Genomic DNA, 14,099 nt, shown 5'->3' on the forward strand with positions numbered 1-14,099 from the left:
ATGTGAAAGGGGACAGTTCTTGGTGGAGGCAAGGTAATAAATGGGCAATAAGGAAAGAGCATAATTGTGGTCGAATAGCTGGTGACATCAAACTTAACATGTTGTAAAATGAACAGAGAAAACCCTCACCTGTTCAGTGGCATCCGATGAAAGTTTTTGTTTTTTCTGAAGGGACATCAGCCTACCTCACATCCTGGCATAGCTCAGTTCAGTTCACAGTGAAGGCGCAATTCCTTTTTAGCATCTCTCATCGGGCAAAATAAATAAATACATTGTCATAGTGGTGGCATTTTGCAATAAACCAAAGGACAAAAATGAAGCAAAAGGGTGAATTCACAGACTCCATCATATGAGAAACCTTCAATTGCAGAAAGAGAAAGTCCAACCTGGAACACATCAAGGAGGACAGATGGAGTAGCATGAGAAGTTGTGCTCATCTGCATATGGTCCCCACTTCTAGCAGCCAGGGATCACTGGTGAACGAGTGATCCAGCCATGCAACCTATGCTGGTGTCTGAGAGACAAGGTGGTCCAGAGGCAGCAGAGCCAGCCAGGGATTCCTCCACAGATGGCTAGTTAATCTGTCCCTTTGAGCACCACAGCAGTTGAAGGAAACAATAGTAAACTGAAGAATCAGCCAAAATGGTTACATGGGAATAGGTGGTAGTGGGTCAGAAGGCCCCTATATACAGTGCCACAAGGGGGCATCTCCAAGGAACACCAGAGCCAACCTGATGGGATACCACTGACGGAAAAACTTTCCGGAGGCGGATCACATGGTGGGCACACACCTACACTATAATGGACATGAGCAAACACTCAAAGAGCTCGGGGGTTCTGCTCACTGCAAAAAAACAAATACTGTGCCAATGGAACACAACTTCTGTCAAAAGCAAAACTTAAATATCATGATTAATAACCTAGCATTATCCCTGCACAGTGTGGTCAAATCATATTTTGAGACAACCGTGCCAGTAACTGGTAAACTTAGTGTTAAGTTATAGTGGGGACTAAGGCCTTAATTTCACACTAGCCCAACCATCCTTCCACCCTTTTTTTTTTTTAAAGTGGTAATGGCCAAGAAACAGTTACTTGTTATGGAATGATCCAAAAGCTGTTAATCTCCTACTATGTTCTAATTGCAAGTTATAAACTCAAAAAAGCAAAATCTTCTTTAATTTAAACTACTGCTACAATGGATAAAAATCTAGAAACATGCTACATTAAATTGCTAAGGGAGGTAAGGTATCCAGCAAAGGTCTTCAAAATAAAAAAATATATAATAGGGTCTCTCAATTAGAGAAATGGCACTCTGAGCCTATGTGCTGGCATGCCTACAGTTTTGTTGTTGTTTTTTAATGTCTGGCAGGATATTTTACAAACTAAACTCAGCAAGCTTACAATTCTACCAGAAGGTGCTTCAGATGGTTTTGCGAATAATTTTGATCAGCTGAAATTGGGGGCGCCGGGGGGGGGGGGGGGGGGGGAGAGAACATTTCATTTTTTTGGCTTTTCAAAAAAACCTGTCAAATCTAAGCAGGACCATTAACTTCCCCCCCTGAATACCCTGTGTGTGTGTGTGTCAAAAGTAGGTTATAAAATCAGCCTTTGTTTCCAAAACTAAGTTTGGTCATTCTTTGTACATTTCCCTCACTAGAAGGAAGTACGTTTCTTCAGAAAATTCATTGAAAGCTGGCATTGCTTCTACTGCAAACATGTAAGTGCTAACCACCATATATTGGCTTTTGTTTTAATAGCCTTTTAACCAACTTTGTTAATGGACTGAATGCAATTTAGATATGGAACTTGGCTAAAACGTAGCTTCAATTGGCTATTAAAATTTAAGAGCCAACTAAGATAGCTAATTACAAAAAAAAGCTCCAGTGATAATGCTAAGCAGAATTAGTAATAGCAAATGACAGTCTGTCTAGTCTTATTCCCAAAGGGAAAGAAACTCTTAACTGAGAAGTCAACCAGACAATGTGCAGAAAACCTAATTGCATTACTGGTATTATGGCATCCCAAATCTGGCAGCTCACTGGGACAAAACAGTGAGTAAAGTCTGTCAAACTACTCACAAAAGCAACTGACCCTTTTTTACATACCAGCAGATTCCAGGAATTTCATTCTGGGATGTCTGACCTTACTGGGAAATATTCCTGTAAAACAACCAGGAAAAGGTAAGACCATCAAACTAGCACCATCTAAAAAAATCCTGCATCCATCCCAAATTAGATTCTCCCTCCAGATATTTTACATTACTACAAAAAACAAAAACAAAAAAACGATCTGTCTGTTAAATGTTCAGCACTAAAAGAAGAATTCTCCGCTTCATTATCGATATCCTCATTACACCATAAGTTGAAGTGCAGACTAGTTCTCCTGTGAAGATTTATCATGTATGGTGGCCACTTTGAAACGTAGGTAGTGGAGTCTTTAACATTCCCTACTCAAGTGTCTCCCTGCTGTGCCTGTAAATGTCAGTCCAGTTTTTTCACGGCTGTGCGCACAGATTAGAAACAGCAGGAGAGCTTGGGAGTATGACTACAATGCCAGTAAGGACACTTGTCTTCATGGCACTGCTCAAGTGATTCTTGGAATGTAGGACCCTGCTGTTTTCTAATATTTACACACAACTGGAGTCATCAAGAGCAGTTAAATGCAGTCTAAAGGCAGCTTGCTTCCTTTGTGTTACGGGTTTTACATTCAAATGGCATGTCAACTAAAACTACCACCCTACTCCTTCAACTAAGTGGTATATTTTCCCCACCTTTTTGCCATCCAAGTGTAACTATCACACTATTTCATCACAATCTTCCACTTAGCTTTTCACTGCTGTTACCCACACTTTATGCATCATGTAAATTCACACATAGCACCTAGGGAGATTCTTGACCTCTGATCGTGCTTTTGCAATCTAGTTTTTTTGTGACCAAACAAGAGCAGAGAGGGCCTAAGAGGCATTCATCTGGAGTCTAAAGCACCTTCACTTCCTAGAACACTTTGAAATAACGACCTCACCTCAGAGACCATTCTTTTTTGTTACCAAGAAATTAGCACAAACTAAAATATCTTCTAGACTAACAGACGTTTTGCAGCATGAGCTTTCGTGGGTGAATACCCACTTCTTCAGATGCAAGTGGGTATTCACCCACAAAAGCTCATGCTGCAAAACGTCTGTTAGTCTATAAGGTGCCACAGGACTCTTTGCTGCTTCTACAGAACCAGACTAACACGGCTACCCCTCTGATACTTAAAATATCTTCGTGAATGTAAGTTTGATCTTGGTTGTTATCAAATGGAAGCACAGGTCTTGACCACTGGGAAGGTATGGAAGAGAGATCTGGCATGCCAGTAAAATTCACAAGTGTTTCATTCAATTTTTTTTAAACGTTCAATAATCAATAAAGAACAAATGCATGAATAAAGCTAGCTTTGCACATTCAGATATTATAATTTATATTTGCTTGCCTGTAATATTTCTCTGGAGGGATTTTTGAGTGCTGTGCTTTTGAATTATTACTTTAGCTTTCACTTTAACTTTTGATAGTAAACTTTAATTGGAAAAAAGATTGAAATGTAAAGGCTGCCACAGCCTCTTACCTTCACTTCTGGAAAGATCACTAGACAGACATTGAGGGGTAAAATCTGAGGTAGCCAAAGTATTAACCCATGGCGGTACTATACTTGCAAATATCTAGCCATATTTCCATAATCCCTATGCACAGCAGATCCTGGAAAGACTTATGTTTATTTCCTCCCTCAGGTATTGAGGCAGGTGGGTGGGAAGGGAGAGCTCAGTGGTTTGAGCATTGGCCTGCTAAACCCAGGGTTGTGAGTTCAATCCTTGAGGGGGCCACTTAGGGATCTGGGGCAAAATCAGTACTTGGTCCTGCTAGTAAAGGCAGGGGGGCTGGACTCAATGACCTTTCAAGGTCCCTTCCAGTTCTAGGAGATAGGATCTCTCTATTTAAAAAAAAAAAAAAACAAATAATGCCAGAAGTGAGAAGGCAGTAGGTGTTCTTCCACTGGTCTATTTAAAAATCTTATTTTAAACATTAATTTCCTTGTTTAAGAAGAAAAATCTGGTACATCACGTAATCAATGAACACTTTGCACTTTGTGTGTTAACATACCCATTTATTTCAGTGTGTGGGATACCTAGATAACTACTTTATACAAGCATTTAAATCAGCAAGAATAAATTGGCAATGTACAGTACGGTATTTCATTTGTTCATAACTACTACTTTTAAGCAGTTTATCACACCACCATTTCCTTCTTGAGAACTATGTCCAGGCCAAATTAAGAGGACTTTTTTGAATTGCTTAAGTGCAAAAAAGTGTTAATTTTCAGTATGGAGCATAACAATTTATTCCATTTTTCCAAAAAATGCCTGTTGGAGCTAAGAATTACCATGAGGAAGTTCAGCATAAAAGTAGTGCTTTTTAAAAAAATTGGAATTTCAAATGAGAATGTCATCTCACCTATAAGCAAAGGTAAAGCATCATTCTGAAGTGACAAGTATGAGACCTAAGTTTTTATTGGAAAAAAGTGTCCAAGTAGAGAAAAAATTGAATTTGTACCCTTTCTTGCTTCCCTATGATATAAAAAGAAAGCCTGAGGTATGTTTGGTTACTGGAGGCAGGGGAGGTTACAGAAATTCTACTCACCCTCCTGGAAGACAATGAATAACTGGAGAACTGATATAAAGACAAATACCGTTCAAATGAAACTTGATTAAGTAAAACTCATCTATATTATAAAATTTAGACATGTCAAAAAATGGTTTTCAGCAATGCACACTAACTGAACACAGCTTAGTTGCAAGATGAAACAGCTAACATGATTGCTCAAAACTATGTTCAGACTATTAAATTTTGTTGTGTAAGCCAGGCTTGAGAACGGAAGTGATTTTTATTCACTGTTTAAATCTGTTTTGTTTAATGCTTATTTAATTCAAACACTTGAGAAATACCTGAAAGAAGAGATGTCTATGCAATGATCAAAAATGCCTTTCCCTCCCCCAAGTTAACGCGAAGTCCATATTTCATGCCTCCAAAAAGTCTTCATGCAAAAACAGGAAAGACCAGACGTGACATTGCTATTTTTAAGGTAGCAACAAGGAGAAAAAAAATCATTTGAATACAGTTTCAGGTTTTCTTGCTACATCATAAAGGAGCAAAAGAGGCACAATTTTCTCTTCTCTTCAGGTTCCTTCAACAGCATAAAAAATATGCAAATACTAAAAACAACCTCACTTCAAAACTTGAAAACTTCTGCATTTATGGATAGTATTTTTTTACATGGAGTACACAAATACACTTTAATAAAACATTTATTCTTCCAAACAAGGTACAAACTGCAGCATAGCCATTTATCAAATCCTGTAAAAATAAACATTAAAAAGAGAAGCAAAGATTCCAGCATTACACAGTAGCCAAACAAAGCGAAGCAAAGAAGAGGAGCATGTTATTCTAGTTCTTCTACTTCTGGACTCTCTTTCTGGTTCTTCTGCCTTTCGGTGAACTCTTCTTCAGTGTTTTGGTGGCTTCTGAATCTGTAGTTTTTAAAAATAAAATAAAATTAAAGTACATTATTGTTACACAGTAAAGACAGCAGGAAAGTTTTATGAGAAGATGGTTTATATTATTAGCATTTTAAAAGCATAATACCTCAAATTAGTTTGGATCTACTCTACAACTAAAGAGCTCCCAATCCAAAGCTCCTCTATTTACACCTACTCTATTTACTGGGAAAGGGAAAAAGTGCCTGATGACTGGACCAATGGGATTATAATGAAGATAACAAAGAAAGGAACTTTGTGATTGTAATAACTGGTATGGTATTTTATCTGTGCCAAGCAAAGTATTGTGTAAGATCATAGTCCAGTATATCAGAGGCAGTTGATAGTGTTCTCAGAAAAGAGCAAGCTGGTCTTCAGAAAGGACGTGGATGCACAGACCAGATCTTCACTGTGCAAAACATAATAGAACAGTGCTTAGAATGGCAACGGCAACGCTACATAAATTTCATAGACTTTGAGAAAGCGTTTGACAGCATTCACAGGACCAACCTATGGTGCATTCTGCAGGCATATGAAATTCCTTTCCATATAATCATCATCATCAAAAGCTTCTATTTCAACTTTACATGCAGTGTTGATCACAGTGAGCTCAGTTTTGAAGTCAAAACAGGAGTATGTCAGGGGTGTGTCACGTCTGCAATCATCTTCAACATTGCCATTGTTTGGGTAATGCGGCGTACAACAGAAGACATACCAAGAGGCATTAAATGGACACTCTTCTCATCCCTTGAAGACCTGGACTTCGCAGATGATGTTACTCTCCTATCACATATCCAACACAATATACAAGAAAAAACAACTCGACTCAATGCATTCAGCCAGAAAATTGGGCTGAAAATCAACTGCAATAAGACAGATATCATGACCTTTAATATTGCCTCACCATCACCAGTACAGACAGAGGATTATGGTCTCACCAATGTAGAAACATTCACATACTTGGGCAGCACCATCAGCCAGGACGATGGAACAAGCCAGGACATCCCGAACAAAATCAATAAAGCCAGGAAAACCTTCAGTCTGGAAATCATCAAAATACAACACCAAACTCAAGATTTATGAGTGCTGTGTACTTTCAACACTACTTTATAGTGCAGAATTCTGGGGAATGAGAAAATATGACAGGTCCAAACTGTCTTTATTCCATACATCCTGCCTCACAAAAATCCTCTGTATCTTTTGGCCCAGAACAATCTCAAACCAAGATCTGTTATCACAGTGTAGCCAAGACAATCTGAGCACCATCATTGCCAGGAAGCATCGGAGATGGATCAGTCATGTGCTTCAGATGGAAACTGATTCCATCACCAGAGTAGCAATAAGATGGACACCTGAAGGCAAGCAAAAACGAGGCTGCCTGAAAACAACATAGCAAAGAGCTGTGGAAGCCGAGCTGAAAAACCTAGGGCACAGCTGGGGAACCATAGAAAGACTTGTCAGAAATAGACAGGAGTGGAGGAGCTTCGTCGCTGCCCTAAACGCCAGAGGCATAATAGGAACATGATGATGATGATAGAGAGTACACTTATAAAGTTGGTGGATGATATCAAGCTGGGAGGGGTTGCAAGTGCTTTGGAGGATAGGATTTAACATTCAAAATGATCTGGACAAACTGGAGAAATGATCTGAACTAAATAGGATGAAATTCAGTAAGGGCAAATGCAAAGTACTCCACTTAGGATGGAACAATCAGTTGCACACATACAAAATGGGAAATGGCTGCCTAGGAAACAGTACTGCGGAAAGGGATCTGGGGGTCATAGTGGAGCTAAATACGAGTCAACAGTGTAATGCTATTGCAAAGAAAGCAAACATCATTCTGGGATGTATTAGCTGGAGTATTGTAAGCAAGACACAAAAAGTAATTCTTCTGTTCTGCTCCGCACTGATTAGGCCTGAACTGGAGTATTGCGTTCAGTTCTGGACGCCACATTTCAGGAAAGATGTGGACAAATTGGAGAAAGTCCAGAGAAGAGCAACAAAAATGATTAAAGGTCTAGAAAACATGACCTATGAGGGAAGATTGAAAAAATTGGGTTTATTTAGTCTGCAAAAGAGAAGACTGAGAGGGGACATAACAGTTTTCAAGTAAATAAAAGGTTGTTACAAGGAGGAGGGAGAAAAATTGTTCTTCTTAACCTCTGACGGTAGGACAAAAAGCAATGGGCTTAAATTGCAGCAAGGGCGGTTTAGGTTGGACATTAGGAAAAAACTTCCTAACTGTCAGAGTGGTTAAGCACTGGAATAAATTGTCTAGGGACGTTGTGGAATCTCCATCATTGGGGATTTTTAAGAGCAGGTTCAACAGACACCTGTCAGGGATGGTCTAGAAGATAATACTTAGTCCTGTCTTGAGTGCAGGGGACTGGACCAGATGACCTCTCAAGGTCCCTTCCAGTTCTATGATTCTAAGCTACTTTTACAATTGTAAAGGAAAACCTGTATTTCAATTATTTTGTTGAAGACATCCCAACAACCAATTCCATATACATCAATAACCATATATAGTACATGTTTTAAAAAAAAATTAAAAAAATCAACCCTTCCATTAGGCAATGAATTCAATCAGAAAAATTTTATTTAAATATATTGCTTAATAAAATCTTGAAAAGGTTTAATTTCACTGTAAGTGCGTGCTTCAGTGAGTCAGTAGAGTATCCCCCCGCCCACTTCCATCCCCAACAGTAAATTTCACTTCCAGGTCCTTAAACCCAGGTTTGGACTGCAAGTACTGCAACACCCACCTAGCATTCTGCAATATATCTAACTACGGTTTAACAAAAGAGAGATGGCTTAATTTATTATTATGAAACAATTCAGCTGAACATGAAAAATTTCTATTACACAAAATATTGACCAATGGAAGATTTTCCCCAGAAGTCTTGCACTTTGTTACAGGAGCAGATCATATGCAAAATGCTATCCTTATTAATTTTGAATAGAAGGTAAACACAAAAAGGTTTCCACATTTTATTAGGTCCAACAAGAATTATCCATGTCCTCTGTTCTAAATTAAACTGAATTAAGCCATTACTGTCTCAGAAAGCTCTTAGAGGACTGATAGAAAACCTATTTTCCCAAACATACAGAGTAAATTCTGTATGTTTCATATACTGGAAACAAACTATTGTCTATTTTTTTCTAGAACCATATATAAAACCAGTTTTCAATACATTTATTTACCACTTTTAAAATGTGTATGGAAGACATTAACCAGGAAAAACTACAAAAAAGTGTTAAGAGTTTTATACAGACTCACGTGAGTCAAACACCCTTCTCCCACTTACAAGGATCTTTAATGTAAGACACCTCTTATCTCTATGGTTCTATTTGATTCATGTAAGGTTTTTTACTATATTTGACTCTATTTTTTTCTTCATAGATAGTGCCACTCCCCAACCACCATAACCTAACTGTGTCATTCCAATGTATTTTGTACCCTGGTATTACCATGTCCCATTGAGTATCATCATTCCACCAAGTTTCTGTGATACCTATTATATCAATATCCTCATTTAATAGCAGACCCTTAAGTTTGCCCAACTTATTTAGACTTCTAGCATTTGTATATAAGCATTTATTAAATTTGTCACCTTTTACTTGTCATTAAATTGAATGGCACTCTTTCATTTGACTGTTTCTTCAGTTCCTTCCTGTACTTTATAACCTCTACCCTCTCCTCTTTACTAGGATACAGAGAATCCCATTAATAGAGTCTCCCTTATAATACATGTGGCTCCTCCACAACTGTCAGCTTCCCCCCACCCTTAGTTAAAAAACTCCTCTACAACCTTTTAAATTTTACATGCCAGCAATCAGGCTCCGTTTTGGTTTAGATGGAGCCTATCCTTCATTTATAGGCTCCTCCTTTCCCAAAAGGTTCCCTAGCTCCTAATAAACCTAAACTCTCATCCCCACATCACTGTCTCATCCATGCATTGGGACCCTGCAGTTCTGCCTGTCTAACTGTTTCTGCTCATGGAACTGGAAGCAACCATGGAGGTCCTGGGCTTTAATGTCTTACTTAGCAGCCTAAATTTGGCCTCCAGGACCTCGCTCCTACCTTTCCCTATGTCATTGGTACCTACATGTACCACTTAAACCAGTTCCTCCCCAACACTGCACATAAGCCCGTCTAGATGTCTCAAGAGATATGCAACGTTCACATCTGTCAGGCAATTCACCATGTGCTTCTCCTGGTCATCACAAACTCGATTATCTATATTTCTAATGATCCAATCTCCCATTACTATTATCTGTCTCTTCCTAATAACTGGGATTCCTTCTCCGGAGAGGAGTCCTCAGTGAAAGAAGATATCATGACTTCATCTGGAAGGAGGGTCCCAATTATGAGATCAGAGTAGCAGCCATGTTAGTCTGTATCCACAAAAAGAACAGGAGTACTTGTGGCACCTTAGAGACTAACAAATTTATTTGAGCATAAGCTTTCGTGGGCTACAGCCTACTTCATCGGATGCATGCAGTGGAAAATACAGTAGGAAGACATATATATATATATATATATATACACACACACACACACACACACACACACACACAGAGAACATGAAACAATGGGTGTTACCATACACACTCTAACGAGAGTGATCAGTTAAGGTGAGCTATTACCAAACAAAAAAAAAACTTCAAAAACAGACACCGAGAGACTGCTGAATTGGAATTAATTTGCAAAATGAACACCATTAAATTAGGCTTGAATAAAGACTGGGAGTGGATTGGTAATTACACAATGTTTATTCCCCCCCCCCACACACACTGTTCCTCACAACTTCTTATCAACTGCTGTAAATGGACCATTTTGATTACCACTACAAAATGTTTTTCTCTCTCCTGCTGGTAATAGCTCACCTTAACTGGTCACTCTCGTTAGAGTGTGTATGGTATCACCCATTCTTTCACGTTCTCTCTGTGTCTATGTATATATATCTTCCTACTGTATTTTCCACTGTATGCATCTGATGAAGTGGGCTGTAGCCCACGAAAGCTTATGCTCAAATAAATTTGTTAGTCTCTAAGGTGCCACAAGCAGGGGCGGCTCTAGGCACCAGCAAAACAAGCTGCTGCCTAGGGCGGCAAAATATAGGGGGCGGCAAAAGGCTGGGGCTGGGGCCCCAGCTCATCCTGCCGCTGCGAGCCGAGGAGCGGCCCGTCCCCTGCAGCCAGGCGGGGCCGCGCTACCGGCTCCGCTTGGGGGAGAGGGGGGGCCCCTTACCGGTAGCGCGGCCCCGCCTGGCTGCAGAAGACGGGCCGCTCCTCCTCCGCTTGTTCCCCGGGTCCTAAACAGCCCGGCAGCAGCTTGCCTGGGGGGGCGGGGCTGAGCCCCGCCCCGCTCAGAGCTGCGTGGTCAGGGGGCGGGGCTGCAAGCTCCAGGCCGAGTGGAGCCAGCTGAGCTCAGCCTAGAGCATGCGGCCCCGCCCCCTCCCCACGCGGCTCTGAGCGGGGAAGAGCTCAGCCCCCTCCAGAGCCATGCGGCTGCCGCGCGGTGAGCCGGGGGTAAGCTGCCTGGGGTAAGCAGCCGGGGCGGGGGTGGCTAAGGGGCAGGGAGTCCCGGGGGCAGGGAGGGGGCACAGGTTCTGTGGGGGGGGGCGGTCAGGGGCCAGGGAAGGGGGGTTGGATTGGGGGGGTCTCAGGGAGGTGTTTGTCAGGCACCCCCTGACCCCATTACCCCCCAGGCCCAGCCCTGACCCCCAGCTCCAAGCCCAGCCCCTAGGACCTGGGCACCCCCACAGCCCCATCCCCCTCACAGCCCTGACCCCCAGCTCTGAGCCCAGCCCCTCTGATCCAGACACCCCCCTCACCCCATTCCCCCCACAGCCCTGACTCCCAGCTCCGAGCCCAGCCTCTCTGATCCGGACACCCCCCTGACCCCATTCCCCCCACAGCCCTGACCCCCAGCTCTGAGCCCAGCCCCTCTGAGCTGGGCACCCCCCGACCACATTCCCCCCACAGCCCTGACCCCCAGCTCGGAGCCCAGCCCCTCTGATCCAGACACCCCCCTCACCCCATTCCCCCCACAGCCCTGACCCCCAGCTCCGAGCCCAGCCCCTCTGATCCAGACACCCCCCTCACCCCATTCCCCCCACAGCCCTGACTCCCAGCTCCGAGCCCAGCCCCTCTGATCCGGACACCCCCCTGACCCCATTCCCCCCACAGCCCTGACCCCTAGCTCTGAGCCCAGCCCCTCTGATCCGGACACCCCCGACCCCATCCCCCACTGCCCTGACCCCCAGCTCTGAGCCCAGCTGCTCTGAGGTGGGCACCCTCCGGCTCCATCCTCCCACCCCAGACCCCCCGCTCTGAGGCGAGCCCCTCTGAGCCAGACAACCTCCGACCCCATCTCCTCACAGTCCTGAGCCCAGCCCCTGTGAGCCGGGCACCCCCCAGAGCCCAGCTCCCCACCCAGCCCTGGGCAACAGCAGCACCACCTCCAGGCAGTGACAGCCCATTGGCACCAACCATCACCATCACCCAGCAACAGCCCATTTTGTAATTGCAAATGTATACAGACCAGTAAAGCATTTAATGTTTTTAAATAATGTATTTGGTGTATTTTCAAATTATTACAAATTAATTTTCACTAGTTATTTTTTACATTTCCAAATACATGTTACTATAGTATTGCAACTTTTTTTTATGGAAGGGGCCCCCAAAATTGCTTTGCCCTGAATCCTCTGGGCGGCCCTACCCAGTGTGTGTGAGGAGCCGGGGAGGGAGGGAAACGGGGTCCCCTGGAGCCGAGCCCGGGCTGCGATGGTGGCGAGGGGCTCCTGGAGTGTGTGAGGAGGTGAGCGGCCGACTGGCTTCGTCGGTGCTGAGCAGGTAGCCCCGCAGCCGGAGATCCTCGCCTTCCCTCCTGCCAGGGCTGGGCCAGGGCACCGTGAGGCTGAAGAGCAGCAGGTCCGGGGGGCTCTCCAGGTCTTTGGCCGCCAGCATGTCGAGGGTGAGGGCGGTGAGCACGAACTGATCCACCTTGGCCACCAGCAGTGCTGCGAAGCCCAGGGAGGGGGCCGTGTTCTTTGCGCCACCCCGTAGCCGTGCCGCCACCTGGAAGTACTCCCGCTCCGTGCTGCCCAGCAGCTCCACCCGCATGGGGACAGAGTCGCAGCTGGGCCAGGGCTCGGCTGCAGTGTGCTGGTAGCGGATCCCACATTTGGGGGGGAGGCCAGTGCTGGGGCAACAGGGGGTGTGAGTGGGGGGTACTGGTGGGCGGGGGGGGGCTCATGTCTGGGGGTGGGGGGGGGGGGGGGGAGCCAAAAAAATTTTTGCTTGGGGCGGCAAAAAACCTAGAGCCAGCCCTGGCCACAAGTACTCCTGTTCTAATTATGGGATCGTTTCCCTTTGCTCTAATTTGATGTTCTCCTTCCCCAAGACCTTCACCCTCCTCAACAGCACAGAGGTTAGGGGTATACCACAAAGTCTCATATATGTACCTCTGTCTCCCTTAGCTCTTCCAGTTCAACTACTCTGGTCTCCAAAGCCTGTACTTGGTCTCTGAGGGCCATAAGCTCCCTGCACCAAATGCACACATATGCCAACTGCCCACAAGAGAGGTAAATCATACATGCTGCATTCAGTGCAATGAACTGGATAGCCCCCACTCTGCTGCTGTACTTCTGCATGCATTCTTTTTACCTCTGCAGCTTTTTTGTTTTTCTTAGGGTTTTTTGGGAGGGGAGGGAGCATTTATTGCCAAAATTCAGAGAATGTTAATCAGGTGTTATCTGGTTCTCCTACTCCCTCGCTAAAACTCCCTTGCAAGACTCCTATTAACTGCTCCTGTTCACTAGCTGCTCCCGTTGCTTAGGAGCTGTTTTTTAAAGCCCCTTGTTGTCCGAGTAGCCCTGTCCCGTCCCCCTCCCCCATTAATGATCCTGAAGGGCTTAGGGATCAAAGGCTCATTAAGATGCTCTCAGCCTTGCCCAGCAGGCTGTTAGGCTCAGCAAATGGCCTCCCAAACAGATTACACTCTATACTTCAATCAAGTAGCAAGTACACAATAAACTAACACTCACCCCAAGGGTAACATAGTTGCTCCTCCTTCTCCTGGAGAACTCTCACAAAACTCCCCCGTTAGCTGCTCCTGTTCACTAGCTCCTCTGGTTGCTTAGGAGCTGTCTTTTTAAACCCCCGTTTTCCCTGAGTAGTCCCACCCCTAGTTAACGGTTAACGGCTCCTAATAGGATTAGGGAATCTGTCCTCTGGCAGGTAACCTGTCTCACTGTCCTGAAACTGACCTTGGCCCCTATGAACGCTGACATCTGAGATGATAAATTATGAAAAATCATTAATTATCCCAGGAGGCCCAGCTGGGGAAACAAGGGGAAGACACAACTGAAGCTTGTCAGAGCTTCCTGATATGACCTTCCTCCATTCATTCAGCCATCTAGGTATGGATTGATGTGGATGCTCTTTTTTCTGACATGCTGCCACCATTGCAAAGCATTTCATGAAGATCCTTCATGCTGTAGAGGCCAAAAGACAGTACCTTGTT

General features: G+C 43.9%; 1 protein-coding gene across 3 annotated transcripts in view; it reads right to left on the reverse strand.

Moving 5' to 3' along the window:
- Positions 1-4,123: 4,123 nt before the first annotated feature.
- VRK1 (VRK serine/threonine kinase 1) overlaps positions 4,124-14,099 on the reverse strand; it is a 68,312-nt gene continuing 58,336 nt past the window's right edge. For all 3 annotated transcript variants that reach the window (XM_045016352.1, XM_045016350.1, XM_045016353.1), the window contains one exon: positions 4,124-5,560. In XM_045016352.1, the coding sequence (XP_044872287.1) occupies positions 5,473-5,560 (88 nt within the window). In that variant the 3' untranslated portion in view covers positions 4,124-5,472. The remainder of the gene's footprint in view (positions 5,561-14,099) is intronic.

Source organism: Mauremys mutica, chromosome 4, assembly GCF_020497125.1.
Source record: "Mauremys mutica isolate MM-2020 ecotype Southern chromosome 4, ASM2049712v1, whole genome shotgun sequence".
NCBI lineage: Eukaryota > Metazoa > Chordata > Testudines > Geoemydidae > Mauremys > Mauremys mutica.